The following is a 27,407-nucleotide window of genomic DNA, read 5'->3' as shown; positions in this document are numbered from 1 at the left end:
ACTTGAATTTAAATAAAAACTTGGAAGAAAAAAGTTATCTTCAAGTCAGTTGTCTAAATTCAAACTATACTTTTGTAAAGAAATAACATTACATATCATGGTTAAAGCTCCCAAACTACTAGTTCAAATACATTGTTCATCATGAGATGGGAAGACCATGCTATGCAGGAAGAAAGAAGCTAATGCTTTCCTTCCCCTTTCTTGCTTAGGCCAGGCACTACAAAAATAGGCAAAGTTTGTTTTAGACTCTGTTTTTTTTCTTTCCTGCCTCCATCTCATGTTCCCATTTTTCTTACTCCTCAATAAAAAAATAATTTAAAGGATCAACTACCCAGGACTGCTTTACTGTCCCCCAAAGAGTTGCATCCTCTAAATAACCTATATTCTAAACCCCTCCAGATAGCAGCTTAAATCAACCCTCCATATATCACAATACAGCATATTTCAGGAGGGTTGGGAAAAAAACAAGTGTAATAAAGGATTTTAATGGGTAAGTGATAGGATCTCAATCTTTTCAGAGTTATCTGTACTTTTAAAACACTAATACCTACTAATGCAAAGAATCTCTACCTACGTCAGATGAATGAAAATGAGTCTATTTATAATGAAAAAATTTTCAGTAACAGGTAAAGATGTTTCTAAAGAAAGGAAGAGTCCCAAGAGAAAAGACTAACTTGGAAGCCTGCAAATCCTCTTTCCAGTCTTGTCACCTTTATGTTAAATACTATTCCATTTTTCGTAACATTTTAAAGCTAGTATAGGAATCTACTGACCATCTAGAATTATCTGCAGCAGATAACTATTTCCAGTCAAGCATACTCAGGCATTAGAGGTCAGAGATTATTCACTCAATCACTAGCTTAAGTGGATACTGCCTACTCAGTATACACTGGTAAGACTTCCAAAAGACTATTACTTTTGAATACCTAATGAACTACAGCCAAGCCCACACATTATCATTAGTTAGTATATGTATCATCAAAACAAAAGCAAGCAACAGGTAAAATTCCTTAACTTTCTCATTTAACAAAAAGAGAATAAAATACATATTTATTCATATGTAGTTGTAGAAAAGCCTTAAGTAACTTTCTGATATGTACATTTAAAATTCCTTCAGAATTTTGAATTGAGGTTCAAATTTTCAGCGATCTCCCATTAAATATTATGACCAATAAGATAATTAAAAGCCTCCCCTCCACGAATCCTACAGCAATTTATTTATACTGCTATTATAGCACTATCTTTTAGAAAAAATTGTTTTTATCTACCCATTTCATCTTGATTTTCCTGAGGACAAAATCCATCTTATTCTTTCTTAATATTAACCCACTGCCACTCAGTAAACATTGCTGTATAAATGATAATAAGATATTACAATAGGAATCTGTTCCTGCACTAATATTCAAGCCTGTAAGTAAAAGTTTTGTTATAAATAGGGATGGCCTAAATAAAGAATTAGAATTTGGGCTAAATTGCATTTAAAAAAAAAAGAAACTATTACACAGATTTCCACCAGAAAGATTCAACATTACTATGACTCCAATAAGGAGAGGACTAAGGATTTAAAAAAAAAAAAAAAAAAAAGCTCTTGGGGCACTTGGGTGACTTAGTTAAGTGTCTGATGCCTGATTTCAGGTCAGGTCATGATCCCAGGGTTGTGGGACAGAACCCCACATTAGGCTCCATGTTGACAGCATGGGATTCTCTCTCCCTCTCTCTTTGCCCCTCTCCTGCCCTCCCTCCCTCCCTCTCTCTCTCTCTCTCAAAATAAATAAATAAACATTTTTTTTTAAAGGCCCTTTTGTGGGCTGGTCAAATTGATGGCTGAATAATTTTGCTATCTTCCCTATGGTAAAGTATGGAATAGCAACAAACTATTTGTTTTGGCAAATAATAATAGTAATAACAAAACCCTGAAAGGTTATAAAATGGAACTAAAATAATTCCCCAAATGAAGACAAAAACAAGAATCTTTTTTCCTACACTGAAAATGCAATACTCTTTTATCACTTATTCATTCTCCCAAAAGGGTTATGAAGAACACATACGAGTAAAGGTTCATACAACAGCAACTCCTACAGCATGCTCTGAATCAAAGAGCTCAGAATAAGTGGAAATTAAGAGTATACCAAATCAATCCCAAGGAAAAAGCTCTGAAAATGGTTTTCATGGAAACTTCTTAAACTGTTAAACATTGTTCAAAACATAATTGAATCAGGACACTTGGGTGGCTTAATCACTTAAGTGTCTGACTTCAGCTCAGGTCATGATCTCACAGTTCGTGAATTTGAGCCCCACATTGGGCTCTCTGTGCCCCTCCCCCAGTTGCTGTCTCTCACAAAATAAATAAACTTAAAAAAACCCCAAAAAACCATAATTGAATCTACTTTTTTAATACTCAAGCTCTCATTGTCATCATCAAATTAAAACATCATGTAATGATGCTCCAAAATGTCTGACTTATACAAGGTACCCCAGTATTAAACAGGGCTGTGCGGTTTTATAGTCAGTGTTTATGTTGTCCTTCCTTACAAATAACACACCAACTACTTATCACTTAATTTGTTTTCATGAATTTTCATTTCTATTTCCTTACTTTTAATTTGGTGTTATCTGGAAGAAACTGAAAATTATTTTGTGAATTTAAGCTTGTAAAACCAGTCACCCATATATAATATACAATGTCAAGTGAAAAAACATAAGCACTTGATCCCTCAATATTTTTGTATTTCCAAATGGGGAGGTTGCTAGATGTTCAATAGGTAAGTAAATGGAACATTACTTATAAGAAGCAGTAGTTTCCTGGGGTGCCTGGGTGGCTCAGTTGGTCAAGTGTCCGACTTCGGCTTAGGTCATGATCTCATTGTACTTGAGTTCAAGCCCCGTGTTGGGCTCTGTACTGACAACTCAGAGCCTGAAGCCTGTTTTAGATTCTGTGTCCCTCTCTCTCTCTCTCTCTGCCCCTCTCCCACTTGCACTCTGTCTCTCTCTTTCAAAAATAATAAATATTAAAAAAAAAAAAAAGTAGTAGTTTCCTTTCTATGGAATTACTAACTAGATGTCAAGCACATTTCTAAGTTATATTACTCACTATACAGGACTTCTGAAAAGAAACAAAAACATAATAGGATTATAGTTAGTATGAATTTCAGTATTCATGTTTGTTAAATGAATAAATTTCAAAATAAAGTTCTGATGACATTATTCCCCCATGATAAAAACAATATCAAATGTTTCCTATTACCTTAAAATCACTGTATCATTTTGCCGATTCAAGTATCCTTCATTGGCAAGTAAGTCCAAACGGAAAAATCTATTATAACCCCAGCATTCTCCAACTTCAAAGTCAGATGCAAATTCTCGAATGATATTTTTGGTAGGATCATTGCAGGACTGATGAACCATCTCTACACGATACTCATACCTAAATTTGAAAAACAGACTATTAATACAGAGTTAATAAACAAGAATAGAAGACAAACATACTGAAACACTAAGTAGGTCATTAATAACCTGAGAAAAAACTTATTGACACATTTCTTTCAGAAATGACTATCATTTATAAAGACACCAGTTTTGTAATGGGTTCCGACAAAATGATTGACACCAGGTCCTTTTTCCCTCTTAAAAATGTTTACCAATAGAGGCGCCTGGGTGGCTCAGTTGGTTGAGCATCCAACTCAGCTCAGGTCATGATCTCACGGCTTGTAGGTTTGAGCCCCGCATTGTACTCTGTGCTGACACTGCAGAGCCTGCTTGGGATTCTCTCTCTCCCTCTCTCTCTGTTCCTCCCCTACTTGTGTTCTCTCTTAAAAGAAATAACTAAAGGGGCGCCTGGGTGGCTCAGTTGGTTAAGCGTCCGACTTCAGCTCAGGTCACGATCTCACGGTCCGTGAGTTCGAGCCCCGCGTCAGGCTCTGGGCTGACGGCTCAGAGCCTGGAGCCTGCTTCAGATTCTGTGTCTCCCTCTCTCTCTGACCACCCCCCATTCATGCTCTGTCTCAAAAATAAACAAAACGTTAAAAAAAAAATAAAAAAAAAAAAGAAATAACTAAAAACTTAACAAAAATTTAAAAAACATGTTTACCAATATAGCAGGTATAAAATAGCACCTCAAAAAATAAATAAATTTTGTATAAAATAGTACTTTCAAAGTTACTTTTGCTTTAACAAAGGTACTTACTCACAGGGGTGCTAATAAAATATAATTAAAAATGACAAATTATTAAATATTGGTGAGGATGTAGAGAAATATGAACTCTCATACATTGCTGGTAGAAAACACAGAATTGTGCAGTCACTGTGGAAAAGCTTGGCAAGTCCCCAAAGATGTTATAAACACAGAATTACCATATAATCCTGCAATTCTATACTAGATGTATATTCAAAAGAAACAAAAACATATGTCCATATAGAAACTGTACGGGATTACTCATAATAGCCAAAAGTTGCATACAACCCAAATATCCATCAGCAGATGAATGGATAAACAAATTGAAGTATATACTTAAAATTGGATATTATTCAGTCATATAAAGGAATGATGTTCTGGTATATGCTTCAACATGAGCAAACCTTGAAAACACCATGCTAAGGGAACAGACGCCAAACACAAAAGGTCCGACTATAGGATCTTCTATATGAAATATCCACAATAGGCAAATACACAGAGACAGAAAAAGCAAAATTGTATTTATCTAGGTATAGGGGAAGAAAGGAATATGGAGTGTTTACTTAATGGGTATGGGGTGTTCTGGGGTGATGAAAACACTCTGAAATTAGAAAGAGGTGATGGTTTACAACACTCTACATGCACTGAATTCCACTGAATTGTATATTTTAAAATGGTTAATTATTCTTCCAATCCATGAACACGGAATGTTTTTCCATTTCTTTATATCTTCTTCAATTTCCTTCATAAGCTTTCTATAGTTTTCAGCATACAGATCTTTTACATCTTTGGTTAGGTTTATTCCTAGGTATTTTATGATTCTTGGTGCAACTGTGAATGGGATCAGTTTCTTTGTCTTTCTGTTGCTTCATTATTAGTGTATAAGAATGCAACTGATTTCTGTACATTGATTTTGTATTCTGAGAATTGCTGAATTCATGTATCAGTTCTAGCAGACTTTTGGTGGAGTCTATTGGGTCTTCCATGTATAATATGTCATCTGCAAAAAATGAAAGCTTGACTTCTGGAAAACAGTGTGGAGGTTCCTCAAAAAATTAAAAATAGATCTACCCTATGACCCAGCAATAGCACTGCTTGGAATTTACCCAAGGGATACAGGAGTGCTGATGCATAGGGGCACTTGTACCCCCAATGTTTATAGCAGCACTTTCAACAATAGCCAAATCATGGAAAGAGCCTAAGTGTCCATCAAATGATGAATGGATAAAGAAGTTGTGGTTTATATATACAATGGAATACTACGTGGCAATGAGAAAGAATGAAATATGGCCTTTTGTAGCAATATGGATGGAACTGGAGAGTGTTATGCTAAGTGAAATAAGTCCTACAGAGAAAGACAGATACCATGTTTTCACTCTTATGTGTATCCTGAGAAACTTAACAGAAGACCATGGGGGAGATGAAGGGAAAAAAAAAAAAAGAGAGGGAGGCAGCCAAACCATAAGAGACTCTTAAAAATGGAGAATAATCTGAGGGTTGATAGGGAGTGGGAGGGAGGGGAGCTCCTGGTGGGTGATGGGCATTAAGGAGGGCACCTGTTGGGATGAACACTGGGTGTTGTATGGAAACCAATTTGACAATAAATTTCATATTAAAAATAAATAAAATAAAATGGTTAATTATATGTTACATGAATTTCACCTCTACAATATTAACTTGTTACTTCTATTTTTAAAATGAGTAGTGAAAAACTCAAAATACACAGAAAAACAATCAAGAATATTGAAAATCTGGGGGAGAATACATTAATGCAGATAGTCAAATACATCTGGGTTCAAAACAAATAAAAGTTTAAGATCAATAGTATATGTGCTGCCGAAGCGAGCACAAAGATCAATAGAAAAAAGTAAAAACTCACATTGTATGAAAAACCATATAATGTATGAAAGAAGTTCCTTTACCAGCTTTAGTTCTTTAAAATCATGACAAATACATACTTGTATTTCTAACAAATGTGGGAATTAATCCAAATTAAAATACTTAACTTAGCATCTAAACCCCAATCTTAGATAAAACTAAAACCTTAAATTTGAATATTCCTTCTACCAAACTGAAGGCTCTGAATAAATATAATAACTGTTCACTTAAAAATTTTAGAATTATTTAATTACTCCTCCAGGAAAAGTTCAACTCTTTCCTTAAGCAACTCAAAGAAATTCCCTTCTCTAAAACAAGGCACTCAGCAAGGACTGTAGAGTTAATTTCAGGATGTCACTCATATGCAAATATTCTCTGAAAGTCTATACACGTGTATGCCAACACACCTTTAGAGAGATACTTAAGCATAATGAAATTATGATAGTACTTCTGCAGCATCCCAGATGATACTAAAATATACTAGATAATGACACAAAGATCTAAGTTTTATTTCATATTTTAGCAGTTAAACTACTTCACTGTTCAACTCTGAATTCCATAACTGAATGACATTTTAATATTAATGAAAAAGTATTCAAAACTTTCCTCTAGGTTTACTGAAGTGTTAAGAGAATTAACAGATAAGATGTCACTTTATCAGAATAGAAAGGTCTCGCTAAAGTATTTAGATAATATTTAACAAATATATGAATCATAATCTTTTTCAACCTCAGTATCCTGAATGTTTCATTATCACTGATAACATTTATTGCTGTTTATAAGACAATGTGAACTTTAGGTTCCTGAAGTGTATATGATCAACAATAAAAGCACAGAAATAAAATCAGTACCAAAGGCAATAGAAATGTCACAAAATCTACCTATCAGTAACAGAGAAAGGAAACTTTCCAACACAGGAAATAGAGATAGATCAAGAAATAGCTTAATCAAGAGATGAGGAGAGGCCCAAGATTTAATGGTAGCAACAGGGACACAAACAAAATCCTGTAATCACTGAGATTCTTATAATTCTGCCCTCGATCAACCACTTTCCAACCAAAATGGCTCATTTCAGAGAATCAAAACAGCTTGGTCGTTAACAACAACAATACAGAAACCAAAAAGTCTGTGTTAAACCGACTGCTGTTAAACAATGCCGATCTTGAGTGAATAATTTGAGCCATCACTGTATTACCATCTGTGAAATGGGACTAATATAACCTACAGCTCACAAGGGGATAGTAAAGAAAAATGGTACTATAAAGCACAGTGCTTGGCATAAAGTAAATACATAGCAGACGTTAGCTGTTATAATAACAACACAGGTTAGAGACACGCCTATGTGGCTCTGTCATTTAAGCGCCAACTATTGATTCTGGCTCAGGTCATAATCTCACAGCTTAGTAAGATCAAGCCCTGAGTCAGGCTCTGCGCTGACAGCACAGAACCTGCTTGGGATTCTCTCTCTGCCCCTCCCACACTCACTCAGGCACATGCAGGTGCTTTCTTTCTCTAAATGAATAAACATTAAAAAAAGAAAATACAGGTTGAGTCCACTGCTAAAGATCACACAGGAGATTTGAAGCAAAGCCAACAGCTAAAACATACTTGTAATTCAAAGGCAGAATCCTTTCCATATCACTAGCACTATTCATAGTTTGACTCCCCAGTAGGGGCAAGAATATTCTGCATTAAGGTTAGTCTATGTCAGAAGTTGTTAAAATGTAATCTGTGTGCCCAAGGGTCAGCTCCTAAATGGTCCTTTCAGACATCCAAAATGTCAACCATTATCGTAATATTAAGTTGTGTGCCTCTTTCATTGTGAGGACATTCGGAACAATGGTGCAGAAGAACAGTAGTTAAAAATGTACCAGTAAAGGGGCACCTGGGTGGCTCAGTCAGTTAAGCTTCCAACTTTGGCTCAGGTCATGATCTCGCAGTTTGTGGGTTTGTGCCCTGTCAGCGCAGAGCCTGGAGCCTGCTTCAGATTCTATGTCTCCCTCTCTCTCTGCCCCTTCCCTGCTCATGCTCTGTCTCTTGGTCTCTCTCTCAAAAATAAACATTAAAAAAAATTTGTTTTTAATGTACCACTAAAGTCATTAAATTATTCAGTACTACACACTTTCAGACAGTGAAACAAAATGCCAGTGTCTCTCAGGAATGTTTTTGATGAAGTAGTAAAATTGATACATTTTATTAAATCTCACATCTTGCTGTCACAAAATGGGACACATACATAAAGTACTTTTGCTGTATAGTCATGTACAATGGTTGTCTTGGGTAAATAACTTTAACTTAGTTGCAAATTCACTTTTTTGTGTGTAATATCAAATTAAAAGAACAACAATAAACAAGGGTTATTCAGTTGTGGATATCTGGCAGACATTTTCTGGACCAAAACATCTAAAGAAAAAAACTTCCAATATTGGTTGCCAATGATAAAACACAAGCTTTGAAATAAAAAAGTCCTAACTCTGGAAAATCTGGAGGTGCTACATGAGCTTAAAAGCTTTCTAACAGGGGCGCCTGGGTGGCTCAGTCGGTTAAGCATCCGACTTCGGCTCAGGTCATGATCTCACGGTCCGTGAGTTCAAGCCCCGCGTCGGGCTCTGTGCTGACAGCTCAGAGCCTGGAGCCCGTTTCAGATTCTGTGTCTCCCTCTCTCTGCCCCTCCCCTGTTCATGCTCTGTCTCTCTCTGTCTCAAAAATAAATAAACGTTAAAAAAAAAAAAAATTTAAAAAAAAAAAAAAAAAAAGCTTTCTAACAGAGGCACCTTCGTGGCTCAGTCAGTTAAGGGTCTGACTCTAGATTTCAGCTCAGGTCATAATCTCACGGTTGTGAGTTCGAGCCCCGTGTCAGGCTCTGCACTGACGGTGCAAAGCCTGCTTGGGATTCTCTCTCCCTGTCCCTTTGCTCCTCCCCAGCTCTCTCAAAATAAATAAACGTAAAAAAAAAAAAAAAGTTTTCTAATACTTGAGGACTCTCCTGATAAAAAATGGTAATATCAATGAATGTAATTCTTTAATATCACATGATGAAATGTGTCAACTGTATATTTAGCAAATTATTATTTTCTTTTTTTTAATGTTTATCATTTTTGAGAGAGAGTGCAAGCAGAGAGAGAGGGAGACACAGAATCCGAAGCAGGCTCCAGGCTCTGAGCTGTCAGCACAAAGCCCAATGCAGGGCTCAAACTCAAGAACTGTGAGATCATGACCTGAGTCAAAGTCAGACGCTTAAGCGACTGAGCCACCCAGGTGCCCCTATAAATTATTATTTTCTAAATGATCAACACATGAGTAAAACATCCATTCCAAGTATAAGACAGATTAGGGGCCCCTGTGTGGCTCAGTTGGTTGAGCATCTAACCCTTGATTTTGGCTCAGCTCATGTTCCCAGGGTTGTGGGATCGAGCCCTTTGTTGGGTTCAGCATGGAGCCTGCTTAAGATTCATTCTCTCTCTCTCTCTCTCTCTCTCTCTCTCTCTCTCTCTCTCTCTTTCTCTCTCTCTCTCTCTCTCTCTCCCTCCCTCCCTCCCTCCCTATCCCTCTCCCCTCCTCACACTTGCTCTCTAAAATTTAAAACACACCCACACACAAAAAAACAAAGTACAAGACAGACCAATTAAGTTCTCATTGTTGTTTGTTTTTTGAGTAAATAGCTTTAATGAAGTATAACAAAGAAAGTTACACAATCTGGTAATTTTTATATGTATACACACATACACATAAATACATACCCATTAAACCATTACTACAACCAAGATACAAAACACATCCTTTCCCAGTTTCCTCTGCCTTTTGTGCTCCCTTCCTTAGCATTTTCCTCCACCTAACCCCAGCCCTGTCTGTCCCTCCATCTCCAAACAACTACATACATGCATTCTGTCACTACAGATTAGTTTGCATTTTTCTAGAGTTTTTACATTAGTGGAATCATATATACATATTCTAGTTTCTTTCACAAATAATTTAAAAACCATTCATGTTGTTGCATGTATCAATAGTTCATAACTCTTTATTGCTGAGTGGTATTCCATTGTAGGGACACACCAAAATTTATTTATCTATTCAGCTGTTGATTGAAATTAGAGTTGATTCTATCTGGCTATTACAAACAAAGCTGCTATGAACATTTGAGTAAAAATCCTTGTGTGGACATACAGTCCCTTTTCTCTTGGGTAAATATCTAGGAGTGGCTTAGCTGAGTCATGTAGCAAGTGTATAGTTAGCTTGTTAACAAATCACCAAATAGTTTACAAAAGTGGTAGTTACTGTTTTACATTCCCATGAGGAAGGTACACGACTTCAAATTTCTATATATTCTTGCCAATACTTGGTATGATCTTTTTTCTTTCTTTAAATGTTTGTTTATTTTTGAGAAAGACAGAGAGACAGCAGGGGAGGGGCAGAGAGAGAGAAAGAGATTCTCAAGCAGGCTCCTAACAGCCCAGAGCCCACTCAAACTCACGAACTGTGAGATCATGAGCTGAGCCAAAATGAAGAGTCAAACACTCAACCAACCGAGCCACCCAGGCACCCCGCCCAGTATGATCTTTTTAATTTTACCCAATGCAATAGGATATAGTGGTATCATACTGTTTATAAACTTCCATTTCCCTAATGATTAATGCAATAGGGTATACTGGTAGTGTATTGCCGGTAAATTTCCCTTTCCCCAATGGCTAATTCTATTAATTACTTTAAATAGGTTTATTTTCCCATCAATATATCTTTCATAGTGAGATGTCAAATGTTTTGTCCCCAGGGGGAAGGGAGCTTGTTTATTTTTTAATTGCTGAGTTTTGAGAGTTCCTTATATATTCTGGATAAAAGTCTATGTAACTTGAAGAGGTGAACTTCATGGTTTTCATGAAGTCTAGTAAATGTGTTCTTTTAAAGATTATACTTTTGGTTTGTAAAACAGCAATGCCTAACCCAAAGTCACAGATATTCTATACGTTTTTTTGTTTTAGAATTTACATCTAGGACTATGGTCAATTTTCACTAATTTACATATGTAGTATGAGGTATGGGTATAAGTTTATGTTCTTTGCATATAGATATCCAAATGTTCAAGGACCAAGACTATACTCTCTCCACAGCATTACCTTTGCATCTGTATCAAAAATCCGTTGTGCTTATGAATGTGAGCTTATTTCTGAATGTGGTATATTCCATTGATGAATTTTTCTATCCTTATGTTAATACTATGCTATATTAATACTGTAGCTTTACTGTAAGTCTCACAATCATGTAGGTTTAGTCTAATTTTGTGTTCATCTCAATGATTTTCTCTATTGCTTTTTCAATTTTTATTTCATTGCATTCTGCTCTGATCTTTATTGTAATTTCCTTTCTTCAGCTTACCTTCCATTTAACTTGTTTTTCTTTTCTCTAGTTTTTTAAAGTAGATGTTAAGATCACTGACTCGCAACCTTTCTGCTTTTCACTTACCAACTAATCCTTCAACAATGTAGGGGGGTTAGGGGCCCTGATCCCCACACAGTCAAAAATGTGTGACTTCTGACTCCCCCAAAATTTAATAGACCACCGTTGACCAGAGGCCTTACCAATAACATAAACAGTTGATTAAGTGTATTCTGTACGCTATTTGTATCATATACTATATTCTCACAACAAAGTTAGCTAAAGAATATGTTAAGAAAAAGGTAAGGAAAATACAATACTGTACTTACTGTATTTATTGAAAAAAATCTGTGTATAAATGAACCTGCAGTTCAAACCTTGCACTGTTCAAACCCATATTGTTCAAAGGTCAACTGTATATAGGCATTTATTGCTATAAATTTCCCTCTACTTACTACTTTAGCAGCACACTACAAATCCTAATATGTTTTCATTTTCATTTGGTTCAAAATATTTTTTGTTGTTCAAAATACTTTTAAAAAATCCCTTATGATTTCCTCTTTGATCCAGAGTTATTTAGAAATGTGTTAAGTTCCAAATATTTCAGATTTCCAAAATACAGTATGTTAATATCTAAATTAATTCCCTGATTGCAAGAGAACATACTTTGAATGAGTTGAATCCTTTTGAATTTATTGAGATATGTTTTATATCCCAGAATATGGCCTCTCTTGGTAAACAATCTGGGCACTTCTGCTACTGTCTGATCAGTCTATAAATGTCAATCAGGGGAGGCTGGTTGACAATCTCTACCTTTTAACTGGGTAGTGAGACAATTTACACGAATACATTTGGGTATTCATCCCATCTGTTCTTTTGTTACCCATTAATTCTTTCTGCCTTCTTTAGGTATTTGTTTGTAAATCCATTTTATCCCCTTTGTTGCTTTATTAGCAATATGTCTTTGTCATTTTAATAGTGGCTTTATAGTTTATGGCTGCGGTAGGCTGAATATTACCCCCTACCCCAAGATATCCACATCTTAATCCCTGGAATGTGTGATTGTTAACTTTTTTTTTTTTTTTTTTTTTATTTATTTTTGGGACAGAGAGAGACAGAGCATGAACGGGGGAGGGGCAGAGAGAGAGGGAGACACAGAATCGGAAACAGGCTCCAGGCTCCGAGCCATCAGCCCAGAGCCTGACGCGGGGCTCGAACTCACGGACCGCGAGATCGTGACCTGGCTGAAGTCGGACGCTTAACCGACTGCGCCACCCAGGCGCCCCAATTGTTAACTTTTCAAGCAAAAAAGGAGAGTATACAGCTGGGATTAAGCTAAAGATCTTCAGATGAGGGAACTATCCTGGATAATCCATGTAGACCTAAATATAATGATGAGTGTTACTTTAAGAGAAAAGTAGAGGAACACCTGGGTGGCTCAGTTGGTTAATCGTCTGACTATTGATTTTGGCTCAGGTCATGATCTCATGGTTCCAGAGATCAAGCCCTGCTTGGACTCTTCTTGGGATTCTTCTCCCCATCTCTCTTTGCCCCTCCCCCGCTTGCACACATACACTTATGCTCTCTCTGTCAAAATCAATAAACATTTAAAAAAAATTTTAAGAAAAATATTTAATATGCAATAGGTTTAATTATTTTTAGTGAATAAAAGATCAATTTGTTTTAATTTCTAATTCTGAAAACATCAACAGAAGTAATCTACATAAAGAAAAATCGTTTAGAGCGCCTGGGTGGCTCAGTGGGTTAAGCATCTGACTCCTGGTTTTGGCTCAGGTCATGATCTCAGTTTCTCCAGTTTGAGCCTGGTGTCAGGCTCTGTGCAGGCAGCTTGGGGCCTGCTTGGGATTCTCAGTGTCTCTCTCTCTCTCTCTCTCTGCCCCTCCCCTCACGCTGTCTCTGTCTCTGTCTCTCTCAAAATAAAAAAATAAACTTTAAAAAAATAATCAGCCTAAAATAATCCTTAAAAAAAAAATAGTTCTTGCTCAATTTTGACTGATTACTCTCCTCATTTTTGATGTTTTCCTGCCTCCTTACATGTCAATTAATCTTTGACTGAACACCAGATATTGTAAATTTGACTTTTTCAGGTACTAGACATTTTGTGATCCTATAAATTTTCTTGAACTTTGCTCTGGGACACAATTTAGTTACAAGATCTTTCAGGCCTTGCTTTTTCTTTGTTAGGTGGGTTGGGAGCAGTGTTCAGTCTAGTACTAATAGTTCTCCATTACTGAAGCAACAATTTCCTGACTATTGTATTTAGTGCCCATGAATTACAAGCTTCTCCACTACAGTTGTAAGAACAGACACATTACTACCTCTTATGGGCACCAGGCACCACTCCCTCTAATCTTTCAGATGCTTCTTTCCCGAACCTCAGATAGTTTCCTTATACATGTGTCCTGATCAGTACTCTGCAGAACACTAAATTTAAGGGAACCCTCTACAGATCTCCAGAGTTCTCTGTGGAGCTCTCCCCTCTCTGGAATTCTGTCCAACACATTCTAGCTAAACTGGTCTTCCTGGGCACTCAAACACAGAGAGTCTGCCAGACTCTACCTCAGCTCCTCCTCCCTATGTTACAGACTGAAAACTCTCTCAAGGCTATATAAGGTGAGGCAATCATACAGCTTATCTGTTTCTTATTTCTAAAGGATTGCTTTCATTTGTTGCCTCATGTCCAGAAAGTGTTGTTTTTCTTTCTTTCTTTTTTTGATTTTTGCAGGAGAAAGGGTTATCTCCTTATTACACCATCATAGCTAGAAACAGACATCTCATACCACATCAACAAATTTTACTGCAGTAGAGTAAAATAAAATTCACTGATATGGTTCTAGATTCCCCATTACAAACTACATTCAACAAACTACAACTTGTTCAACTTTGGTGTAATACCAAAATTCACAATTATCTAAAACTGCTTTTCTAAATATTCCTCCTTAAAAAAAGTAGATTCCCAAGAATCTTAGAATCTTAGTGGTTCCCAAGAAATGGGGAGAAGGGGGAAGGGAAGTTACTACTAATGGGTCTTTTCATGGGGTGATATAAAAGTTCTGAAATTAGTTATCAGTGACAGTTACAGCACTCACTGAATATACTAAAATCTACTGAACTGTACACTTATTTATAAGGTCAATTTTATGGTATATGAATTGTTTGTATCTCATCAAAAACAAAACAAAACAAAAAAAAAAAACAAACGACTTTTCCCAACTACCCATGATATTCAAAATCTGAGACCAGATTTTAAACATATACTTCAACCAAAGAACTTATTGCAACAAAGTGAATATAGAAGCCAATGTGAGGATCCATTTGTCTTTTTTAAAGCTATACATTAAGACATTTCAAAAAATGCAAAATAGTACAAGTTTTCTCACCAAATATTATTTTGCTTTAGAAAAATAGTTATAAAAAAAAAAAAAAAAAAAAAAAGAGGTTAGAGTGGGAGAGAGCCAAAGCATAAGAGACTGTTAAAAACTGAGAACTGGGGCGCCTGGGTGGCTTGGTCGGTTAAGCGTCCGACTTCAGCTCAGGTCATGATCTCATGGTCCGTGAGTTCGAGCCCCGCATCGGGCTCTGTGCTGACAGCTCAGAGCCTGGAGCCTGTTTCCAATTCTGTGTCTCCCTCTCTCTCTGCCCCTCCCCTGTTCATGCTCTGTCTCTCTCTGTCTCAAAAATAAATAAACGTTAAAAAAAAATTTAAAAAAAAAAAAAAAAAAAAAAACTGAGAACTGAGGGTTGATGGGGGGTGGGAGGGAGGGAAGGGTGGGTGATGGGTATTGAGGAGGGCACCTTTTGGGATGAGCACTGGGTGTTGTATGGAAACCAACTTGACAATAAATTTCATATATTAAAAAAAAAAAAATAGTTATCTTTCACAAGAATATTATTTATGTTAGTATACAATAGGTTTATTATTTTAAAGCGAACTTATAACATTTTTTTAAGGTTTTCTCAGTTTTAATTTCTAACTCATATAACCCATATTCAAACAAACAAACAAACAAACAAACAAACAAAAAACTCTTGGGCCATGTGGGTGGCTCAGTCAGTTAAGCTTCCGGTTGATTTTGGCTCGCATCATGATCTCCTGGTTCATGAGTTCAAGCCCCAGGTCAGGCTCTGCACAACACAGAGCCTGCTCGGGATCCTCTCTCTCTCTCAAACACAAAACAGAAAAAAGAACACCTGGCCTTCCAACGTACACTGAATTTAAAAAAATTAAGAACAAAAACCAAAAGCCAAAAAACCTCTTTGGGGTTTGCAATAAAATTTAAGAGTATAAAGAGTCCAGGTGCCTGGGTGGTTGTCATTAAGCATCTGACTTTGGCTCAGGTCATGATCTCAAGGTTTGTGAGTTTAAGACCCACACTGGGTGAGCTCAAGCCCCACTTCACGTAAAAAACAAACAAACAAACATGAGCTCTGCTTGGGATGAGCCCCACTTTTCTCTCTCTCTCCCTCAAAAAAGAAATTTAGAAATTTTTTTAATTAAAAAAAATTGAGTTAAAAAAAAAAGAGGAGTATTCCTGAGGCAGTTTTAGAACTGCCAGTTTGTGATCTCACAGTTCATGAGTATGAGCCCCACTGCTGTCAGTGCAGAGCCCACTTCAGATCCTCTGTCCACCTCTCTCTGCCCCTCCCCCTTCACGTGTGCTCTCCCTCACTCTCAAAAATAAATAAACATTAAAAAAAAAAAGAAAGAACTGCCAGTGTGTGCTATACTATGCCAGGGATTCCATACTAGTACACATCTTAACAGATACAACAATACAGTAACTAACAAAAGTTAAAAAATCCTAAGAGGAATGCATATAAACACACATTAAAGTTTGTTATTTAATTGCATGTCTTACTTGGAAGTTTCAGGCAAGCCAGCTGACAGTTCCAGAAACACAGATAAGTAGTAACCACGAACGACTCCATTTCCATCCTTAAAAAAAGGAAGAAGAGTCAACTACACATCAATAATTAAAGAGAGAGAGAGAGGTTATACAAATACAAACTCTAGATCAACTTAAGTGTAAAAATTTAAGCAACAACGAAGCAAACATTAATATCTCCTATTTGGATTGGGAAATACTTCTACGATTAAAGCAGTAACACAGATAAAAAGACCAACAGATTTAAATCTCTAATAATTTAAATCTTTTGTACATTAAAAAAGAAAATGATGAAAATATATAGGCATTCAAACTAAGGAAAATGTCAACAACTATGATAAAAGTTAAGAATTCTAGGGGCACCTGGGTGGCGCAGTTGGTTAAGTGAACAATTTCAGCTTGGGTCACAATCTTGCCGTTCGTGAGTTCAAGCCCCATGTAGGGCTCTGTGCTGACAGCTCAGAGCCTGTAGCCTGCTTCGGATTCTGTGTTTCCCTCTCTCTCTGCCCCAACCCCAACTCACACTCTGTCTCTCTCCTTCAAAAATAAATAAAACATTAAAAAAAGTTTTTAAAAAAAGAGTTAAGAATTCTAACATACAAAAAGGAGTTCTAACATACACAAAACTCTTAAATATCAGCCTCCATGAAAAATCAACACACCAAATACGAAAAAAACCTCAACTTTACTGGGTAGGAGACAAAAAATATTTAAAACCAAAAGTGAGTAAAACAGAAAAAGATAACACTTGATGTTGAAAGTAATTAAATATAATTTCTATATAATGTTTATATGTTAGCATTCCATATAACTGTCTGAAGATTAAGAAGTTGTTTAAATTTGTATTACAGAGATTATTACAAAGATAATAACTTCCTTCTCTATTTCTTCAGTATTTTGCTCACGTGTCTACCTTTCTAAATGACTATCATTGTTGTAATTACATATATAAACATGTTTTCCCAACCAGACTGTGAGGATTGAAGGAAGGATTCTTATTATTCATCTCCAGTGTCTATTGGGATATGACTATGGAGGAGTACAAGTACTTACTAACCCCTTCATTTCTAGGCTACTATGCTTCAAAAGATCCTGAGGAAACTTTCAGGGTTAAAGGAGGTAAATGCTCAATACACAGTAAAGAATAAATGAATTATCAGTTAAGTGAAAAAAATGAGATACAAAAAATTATGTATTGTATGATCCCATTATATGAAATTATGCAAAGTAAAACTATAGTGAAAAAAACACATCAGTGGTTGCAGAGGGGCCAGGAAGGAAGAAAGAAGGGATCAGCTTAAAAAACAAATGAGAAAAGTGGGGGGTTAAAAATCACGGAGTGGTAATAATTATTTGACTATATATATTTGTGGAAACTTGCCAAAATTAGTAAATTTTATTGAATATAAATTTATCTCAAATTATCTTTATTTTAAAAATCTATCAATATCCTTGTTCAAATGGCCAGATTCTTTTCTTCTTTTAAATTATGCTCCTAGAGGGGCACCTGGGTGGCTCAGTCAGTGAAGCATGACTCTTGGTTTTGGTTCAGGTCATGATCTCACAGTTTGTGAGTTTGGGCCCTGCATAGGGCTCTGTGCTGACAGTATGGAGCCTCCTTGGGTTCTCTCTCTCTCTCTCTCTCTCTCTCTCTCTCTCTCTCACCCTCCCCTGCTTGGTCTGTATCTCTTTCTCTCAAAAATGAACATTTTTTAAAAAATCTTTAAATTATGCTCCTAGAACTATTTCCCTGGAATAAATTAATAAAAAGGAATAGGGGCGCCTGGGTGGCTCAGTTGGTTAGGCAACTGGCTTGGGCTCAGGTCATGATCTTCGTGACTTCAAGCCCAAGTCAGGCTCTGTGCTGATAGCTCAGAGCCTGGAGCCTACTTCGGATTCTGTGTCTCCCCTCTCTCTACCCCTCCCCTGCTCATGCGCTGTGTCTCTCTGTCTCTCAATAATAAATAAATGTTAAAAAAAAATTTTAATAAAAAGGAATAAATATTTTTTACTCCTGATCTTTATCAGCTAATAATATTAGAAATCTTTTTAATTTTAATCATAATTTTAAGGAAAATGTTTTAGTATCTTAAGTACATGCCAGCTGCACTTCCAACAAAATACTAGCTTTAAGATTTTTCAACACAGGATTCTGGAAAGATTGCAGCAATGGCAACATAGTTTATGCAACTCTCTAAATCCAAACAGAAAACAAAACAAAACATATAACTGGACAGAAAATCCAAAAGCTCACAAACAATATTTACAACAAAACTAGATAAAAGGTTATCTCCACAACCCCAAAAATATAAGCAAATAAAGATATATCAGTTACAACCATTAAGACCTGTATGATATACACATCTTTATGGGAGAAAAGAGAGGAAAGCTGTAGGACATCTAATGAAACAAAAAACAGGAAAAAGCATAAAATGGCAAAGAGTTGGCCACTGAAAAGCCTCACAAGCCAAATACAGACAACTGAAAATGGAATGAGCTGCTCAACAGATTATGAACTGAGTACAAGGATGCCTAACGTTAACAAGTCTGAGAATTAAATGCAGTTAAGTCACTCTAAATTTTATATACTTATAAGTTCTTATTCTTATTATAAACGAATGTATAGGGCCTTTCATGATAACTCCCGAGATTACATAGAAAGTGCTAGGAGTGAAATAAAAAATAAACAGCGGAGAAATAATAAAAACAAAGGAAGGAGAAGGGCAGAGCCAGGACATCTCTCAGAAAGCAAGGCACCATATTTATTTTTGATTGCCTTATGACATTGGATATCCACATACAAATGAAATCGGGTCCCTACTTCATGTACAAAAATTAACTCAAAATAGATTAAAGTTGTAAACGTAATTCTAAAACTATAAAACTATTAAAATAAAACATAAGAAAAAGGCTCTATGACATTAAATTTGGCAAAGATTTCCTGGCTGTGAAACCAAAAGCAAAAACATAAATTTAACAACATCAAAATTTAAAACTTCTGCACATGAAATGTTAAAAGAATAAAAAGAAACTTACAGAATAGGAGATAATATGTATAAATTATACATCTAATAAATATGTGTAATCATAACCCCCAATAAGGGGTTAATATCCAGAATATATAAAGAATTCCTACAACTCAACACCAACAACAAAATTTTCAAATGGGCAAAGGACTTGAGTACACATTTCTCTGAACAGGATGTACAAATGGTCAATAGGCATAAGATGTTCAATATTACTAATCATTAAAGAAATGCAAACTGAAACCAAACTACTACCTCATTCTCATCAGGATGGCTACTATCAAAGCAGAAAACAAGTACTGACAAAGATAGGGAGAAATTGGAACCCTTGTGCATCACTGAGAGTGTAAAATGGGGTAGTTCCTGCGGAAAACAGTGTAGAGGTTCCTCAAAAAATTAAAAACAGAATTATCATTTGATTTAGCAATACCACTTCTAGGTACATAGCCGAAAGAACTGAAAGCAACATCTTGAGAAGATATTTGCACACCCATGTTCACAGTAGCACTATTCACTAGAGCCAAGAGGTAGAAGCAACCCAAGTGCCAATCAACAGATGAATGGATAAACAATGTGTGGTATAAACGATGTGTGGTATAAACAATGTGTGGTATACACACTGGATGTTGTTCAGCCTTAAAAAGAGAATTCAGACACAAGCCACAAAATGGATGAACTTTGAGGACATTATGTAAGAAGCCAGTCACAAAAAGACAAATACTGTATGATTCCACATATATGAGATCTCTAGAGCAGTCAAATTCACAGAAACAAAAGGTTTAATGGTGGTTACCAAACTGAGGGGAAGGAGAAAGGGGGAGTTATCATTTAATGAGCAGAGAGTTTCAGTTCTGAAAGATGTAAAAAAAGTTCTGGAGATTTGCTGCACAACATGTGTATATACTTAACAATACTACATGTACACCTAGAAATGATTAAGATAGCAAATTCAGTGTTAAGCATTATTTGCCAAAGTAAAAAAAGAGAATAACATCCTTATAATGAAAACATTCTTGAAAAACATACTCAAAGAATAGATCAAAATTGTAACCCATTTCAAAACAATCCATGACACTAAGAAAACAGTATGACAACCTGCAGAAGGAAAAAAAAATAAAATAAGAATAGGACATAAAAGAATAACATACCAGAATTAGAAACACTCAGAAATCAGGTGATAAAACTAAGGAAAGAATTAGAAATAAAAGAAAAAGTTATTTAAGAAATAATCACTGAACTAAAAAGAACATGAGAGCAAATAAACAAAACAGATCTTATAAGTGAACTAAGGAAAATTTTTTAAATGAAAAAGAGGGGCATCTGGGTGGCTCAGTCAGTTAAGCATCTGATTCGTGATCTTGGCTCAAGTCATGTTCTCATGGTTCATGAGTTTGAGCCCTGTGTCAGGCTCTGTGCTGACAACATAGGGCTTACTTGGGATTCTGCCTCTCCCTCTGTCTACCCTTCCCCCCCATTTGTGCACTCACTCACTCAAAATAAATAAACTTTAAAATAAATGAACGAGGGGTGCTTGGGTGGCTCAGTCGGTTGAGCATCCGACTTCAGCTCAGGTCATGATCTCATGGTTCATGAGTTCGAGCCCCATGTCAGACTCTGTGCTGACAGCTCAGAGCCTGGAGCCTGCTTCAGATTCTGTGTCTCCCTCTCTCTGCCCCTTCCCCGCTCATGCTCTGTCTCTGTCTCTCAAAAATGAATAAATGTTAAAAAAAAAAAAAAATTAAAATTAAATAAATAATAAAAATAGAAAAAAATAAATGAATGAGTGGATGAATGAATAAGAAATGAAAAGCTCATAAGAGTAGAAAGTGATAAATACTGAAGACAGGAAAAGAAATCTCAAAATACAGATAATACACCAAGTCCCAAGAAAAAAACAGAGAAAAAAACATAATAAATACTTAAAACTAGAATTCAGGAAATATTTTCTTAGGGGGAAAAAAAGATGGGACGCCTAGGTGGTTCAGTTGGTTAAGTCTCAACTTTGACTCAGGTCATCATCTCTTGGTTTGTGGGTTCAAGCCCCACACTGGGCTCTGTGCTGACAGCTCTGAGCCTGGAGCCTGCTTCAGATTCTGTGAATCCCTCTCTCTCTGCCCCTCCCCTGCTCATGCTCTGTCTCTCTCTGCCTCTCAAAAATAAATAAAAAACATTAAAAAAGAAAAACAAAAAAGATCTAAATCTACATACTAAAAGACACCAGCATATGACGACTCAAAACAACCAAACACATAATAGTAAATTACTGAACTTAAACAAACAAAAAGATTATTTGGGCATTTAGTCCATATCACTGAATGCTTTTAAGAATTAGTTTATAATCAGATTTTACCTAATGGAAAATGGAATTAAACATTTAAGATACCCAATTATAGAAAATATAAGCTATGGATTTTATATCCAGCAATACTGGCTTTAGAGTATGTAAAATACAAACTGTTTTCAAAATATAAAGTCAGGGAATATTGTTTCCACTAGCTGTTCCAGTAGAATCTACTAGAGAACAAGATTCGGACATCAAAACTCCTACTTAATATGGCAGAAAGTGGGGAAGGGGGGTGGGGAACATGGAGTATAAACAAAAAAATGTCTAAGCAGTTCTCTGTAATCAAACTGATGGTAGAATTAAGACTTCCTATCCTGAAATATTTCTGTCTATAAGATGAAATAAAGCAGATGAGTGATTGATTATATAATTTCCAAAGGCTTCAAGAGGTAGGATTCCTCTAGGTATTTATACAAAGGATTCAGGTATGCTGTTTTGAAGGAGCACATGCACCCCAATGTTTACAGCAGTGCTATTGACAATAGCCAAAGCATGGAAAGAACCCAAATGTCCATCGACAGATGAATGGATAAAGAAGATGTGGGTGTGTGTGTGTGTGTGTGTGTGTGTGTGTGTGTGTGTGTGTGGAGTATTACTCAGCAATCAAAAAGAATGAAATCTTGCCATTTGCAACAACGTGGATGGAACTAAGTGTATTACGCTAAGCAAAATTAGAGAAAGACAAATATATGACTTCACTCATACATGGAATTTAAGATACAAAACAGATGAACATAAAGGAAGAGAAGCAAAAATAATATAAAAGCAGGGAGGGGAGCAAAACATAAGAGACTCTTAAATACAGAGAACAAACTGTGCGCACTTGGTGGGGTTGTGGGTGGGGAGATGGGATAAATGTACAAGGGCCATTAAGGAAGACACCTGGGATGAGCACTGGGTATTATAAGTAGGGGATGAATCACTGGATTCTACTCCTGAAATCATTATTGCACTATACACTAACTAACTTGGATGTAAATTAAAAAAAATATACATACATAATAATTTTTAAAAAAGGGATTACTAAAATGGAAGGAGACACAGGTGTAATATAAAGAGATTAAGTAAAAACACTCCACAGTCTTGAACTTGAATTATAAATGTAAGCACTGACTCATGAGTTATTTTATCTTTAAAAAAATACATATATCAAAAAAAACCCAGTATTTAATTATATAGCAATTTTAAAGTGTTCATAAATATATTTTGTCTACTGAGATCCCTGGAACTTATCCAATTCAATTTTATCCATACTCCTACCCAGTTTTCTCGAATTATATTCTTTGGCCTAAAAACAACATAACAACAACAAAAACCCCCTATAATGTGTATCAATAATGAACTCTAATGTAAACTAGAACTTTGGATAATAATGTGTCAATAGGAGTTCATCAACTGTAACAAATGTACCACTCGGGGGCAAGATATGTTGATAATGGAGGAGCATGTACACGTATGGGGTCAGGGGGCATATGAAACTCTCTTTACTTTTTACTCAATTTTGATGTTTAACTCAAAACTGCTCTAAAAAAATAAAGTATTAATAAATTTTAAATAAATAAATAAATAAATAAATAAATTCAGATTCCCCCCTTTCCAAACATCTAACATATTTATCACTGTATTTCCTAGCTCCCTTCACCAAGGAGGTTAGAAACTGTGACCAACCTCATAAAAATAAGCATCCCTAGCACCCAGTTTGGTCTTGAAATATCACTTCCCACTAAAAGGAATCAGGGCTCTTTGAATAAAATGGCTGACTCCAGATATGGAGTAGGAAATGTACATAATGAGCCTAGAACATCTTGCCATAAATATGAGAATAAGAAAGCTAACTCCTAAGAATCACTACTAGGGACTTTTAGAGTCAGAGCAAAGTGACACAGAAGCTAACTTAAAGACATTACATATGTATAAATCCATGAATTCATAATGACATTTTTAAAAATCTAATTGATCACTTCTAGTAAATAACAGGAAAAAATTGTTTCTTCTTTATGAACTATAACCGTGGGTAGCCAAATAACAGATAACGGGAAGCATCTCTTAGAAGCGTATCTTTATAAAAGTTATTACAAATAATAAATGAAAAACAATAAAATGAGAATATCACTATTTTACAATTTCCAATGAATTAACAGATGTAGGCAATGAACATCGATAGCTGCCAATATCACAGTAAGAGATGCAACTAGGCATGGTGTGATAAAAGAACACACTACTACTTATACTGTTGCCATAGGAAGCAACTATATATCTCCCATCATGTCACTGCATCCAGCTGCCAATTTGCAGAAAATTCCTAGGTCAAAGGAACACACTGAAATGCACCATGAGTATGCAATCAGCATACATGTATTTTTTTTATGGCTTTCTGTATCAATAATTTATTTTTATTCAAAAAATTATATCTAAAATAAGAATTTTAAATATTTCTTCTAAAGATAAATATCTTCCTAGAAATAAGAAATAAAATTCATGTAATGTCAAGGTTTATACTGTTCATTTTAACTCATTTTTTTGGTATGCTTAGTAATCTACCTATAAAAAAACCATAATATTGTCATTACTTTAACTCTTTACTCCACTAAGAAAAGTGAACCAGGGAGCATCTTTCTATCTGTTAGATGGGATGCTGCCTGATTCATGAATTGCTTAATGAAGTAAATGAAATTGTCAAATTAAACATAAAAGTGAACCACTGTGCTACAGAACACTGAAAGAAAGACCCTGGTTTCAAAATTCATTAGAAATATGAAAAACTTACTGGGTAAACTTTTAACCTCCAACAAAGTCCTGAAACTTGAAGAGGTGGACTGTAAACAGGGTCTGCTCGCTGGCGCAAAGTGCTGAAGTAAAAGAAAACCAACCAAATCCCAAGATCAAAACTGTTGTGAAATATCAACAGGCAAAACCAAACTCTAAGCACTTTACTTATGTTACTTATTTGCAGTCCTAAACAAGTAAATGAAGGTGCTGAACAAGTCAAGACTCCACTGCATAAATTTATATATACTTACATTCAGAAATAAGGTTTAATGATACTGAAATATTCAGCAGTATCTTTTCAGTTTCAAAATTGGGACATTCAAGGGAAAAGGAAAATATAAAGAAAAATAAAACTAAGTGTCCTGAATTTAATTACCACTTCAACAAGCAGTCTTTTACCATTAAAGAAAAAACCCAACGGGCTTCTTCCTCACATAGCTGTAGTACAATTATCCTTTTCTAATATGGAAAAACTTAAGAAATATGCTTAATCTTAACATATGTGGGGATATCCTCAGAAAGTTTGTATTTTAGCCAAAAAATTATCCCATAAGAAAAGACAGATGGAGGAGGGTGCTCCAGCCCCCACTGTGCCACTACGTGGCCCAGTCGGTTAGGCATCCAATTCTTGAATTTGACTCGGGCCAGGATTTCAGGGACGTGAGATCAAGCCCTGCGTCAGGCTCTACACTGAGCATGGAGCCTGCTTAAGATTCTCTCTCTCTGCTTCTCCCCTGCTTAGGTGCTCACGTGCTCTCTCTCTATATCTCTCAAAAGAAAGAGAGATAAAGAGAGAAAGAGAAAGAAAGAGAAAGAGAGAGAGAGAAAGAAAGGAAAGAAAGAGGTATTAATCCTCAAACTTTGGCCTTTGGTGATGGTTATCACCTCCTAGAATTTCTCTCCCCAAGGCAAGGCCTTTTATTTCATGGTTCCCCATTTCCAAACTGTCTTTGAAAACAAGTCCCTTTAAGACCTCAGCGTTTTAAGATCTTTGTTTCCAATCTTCAAGAAAAAGTAGTAAAAGCTAACAAAGTAACATGCAAGTTACAAAGCATAAAATTTCTTATGACAATGGCCTCTCATTCACAATTTCTCACTTCCAGCTAAGACAAATGGACTCAAATCGACTTCTTCCCACCACTCTTATTTCCGAGGATGGGGGATGGTCATTGACCTTAATAATCCCATTCGCCCCACCTTAGTAAAGGCTAAGTGGACCCTCTACTTTAAAAAAAATGGTTTCTTTTCCCAGACTAGATAGAGAAGCAATCTGTCCTGAAGATAAAATATAATCCAGACAAATGACCTATATGTTTCTAATATGAAACTTGCTTCTTCTAAGATTACACACCGAGTGACACAGATCCTTGTTCTGTATTCTAACCCAAGAATGATACTTCCTGGCTCTTACTTATGTAGACATACAAAACAAATCTCAGTAGTCAAAAACTCTTACCTGAAATTCTCTAAAACAAAAGTAGCTGAATCATAAGATGGTACTAATTCACTAAAAAGAAGCAAAAGGTAAAATAATTATTTAAGTTTAAAATTTCATTTAATTAAAAAACAAAGTCCCTCAGTAATATCTTTAAAATGTTTTTAAACTAAGTCCCTAAGAAATATTTTTCAATCCTTACTAAATACGGACATTAAACCAAATGAATTTGTAAAACCATCAAAAGCTAACATCAAAAGTTTTCAATTAAATTGGAGACTCAACAAATAGTTTATAAAATAGTTGGGCTTTTTGAGAAGCAACAAGTAAGCATTAAAATAAGCATAAGAGACTCTCAAAACTACTCATGGAAATAGGAAAAGGAAGGGTGCTTAAGTCGGGAACCTAAAATATGAAACAGATATAAAGGAAGTTTAGAAAAAAACAAAAGAAACAGCAAAAGACATCACAATAAATCCCCAACTTCAGTCTCTAAAACAAATTATGAGGAATATTGATGACCTTAAACATTTTAAGAATATTAACTTGGAAATACCATTTTATGGAATAAGAATACATAATCACCTAGGGGCAAATAGAGTGGGTAAGCAACAATTTCTTGGAAAGGCGAGATTACCTCAGGCAACTTAACTTTAGTTCCATACATTCTTCTCTAAAGAGAACTGAACTACAACACAACCACAGGATATACCCTTAGATATGTGAATAGTCTACAGTACTGTCATTCAAACACTTCAAAAGTCAGTCAATAAAACATTTATGATAAAGACACTATCATATACAGTATTATAACATAAAATATTCTGTATTTAATAAATAAAATTATAGAGGCGCCTGGGTGGTTCAGGTTGAGCAACCAACTTCGGCTCAGGTCATAATCTCATGGTTTGTGAGTTTGAGCCCCACGTCGGACTCCGTGCTGACAGCTCAGAGCCTGGAGCCTGCTTCTGATTTTGTGTCTCCCTCTCTCTCTGTCCCTCCCCCACTCATGCTCTGTCTCTCTCTGTCTCAAAACTAAATAAACATTAAAAAAATTTTTTTTAATAAATAAAATTAATAAAATTATAAATTTACCAAAAAGATAAACTGCAAGCCATTTCACTGTATCCTCAGATATATCTTCTAAAGTTTAATTCATGAAAATTCATTATTACCAAAATAAAATATATGATAACATCTACAGCACTTTCACACTGTGATAGTGCCTAAAGAAATTAGTGGTTTGCCAGTGAAAACACAGCATAGATTTAAAAATATATTATTTTTTATTTTATGGTAAGTATGTATAGCTAAATAGCTCATATCTTTTTCACATAAGTATGGGGTTTGCCCTGCAACAGTTAACTATATAGCTACTATCCTACTGTCAAACACCCCTAACCATATTCCAAGGCAGCTGTTACCTTTTCTTAAAACACTCATATTCCTCACTCCCAGATGTTTGCCTCGTTAATCTTTACTATTCTTTCAAGTAACAGATTAGAAG

The 27,407-nt window shown here is 35.6% G+C and overlaps 1 protein-coding gene across 9 annotated transcripts in view; it reads right to left on the bottom strand.

Annotated features, from left to right (window-relative positions):
* The window catches only part of TRIM37 (tripartite motif containing 37), a 146,058-nt gene that overhangs the window by 71,749 nt on the left and 46,902 nt on the right, over positions 1-27,407 (bottom strand). For all 9 annotated transcript variants that reach the window (XM_042915290.1, XM_042915298.1, XM_042915292.1 and 6 more), the window contains exons 10-13: positions 25,922-25,972; positions 24,464-24,545; positions 16,300-16,376; positions 3,245-3,424 (exon numbers count right to left, since the gene is read on the bottom strand). In XM_042915290.1, coding sequence (XP_042771224.1) covers positions 3,245-3,424; positions 16,300-16,376; positions 24,464-24,545; positions 25,922-25,972 — 390 coding nt within the window. The remainder of the gene's footprint in view (positions 1-3,244; positions 3,425-16,299; positions 16,377-24,463; positions 24,546-25,921; positions 25,973-27,407) is intronic.

This window comes from Panthera leo, chromosome E1, assembly GCF_018350215.1.
Source record: "Panthera leo isolate Ple1 chromosome E1, P.leo_Ple1_pat1.1, whole genome shotgun sequence".
NCBI lineage: Eukaryota > Metazoa > Chordata > Mammalia > Carnivora > Felidae > Panthera > Panthera leo.
This window is presented reverse-complemented; position numbering and strand designations above follow the sequence as displayed.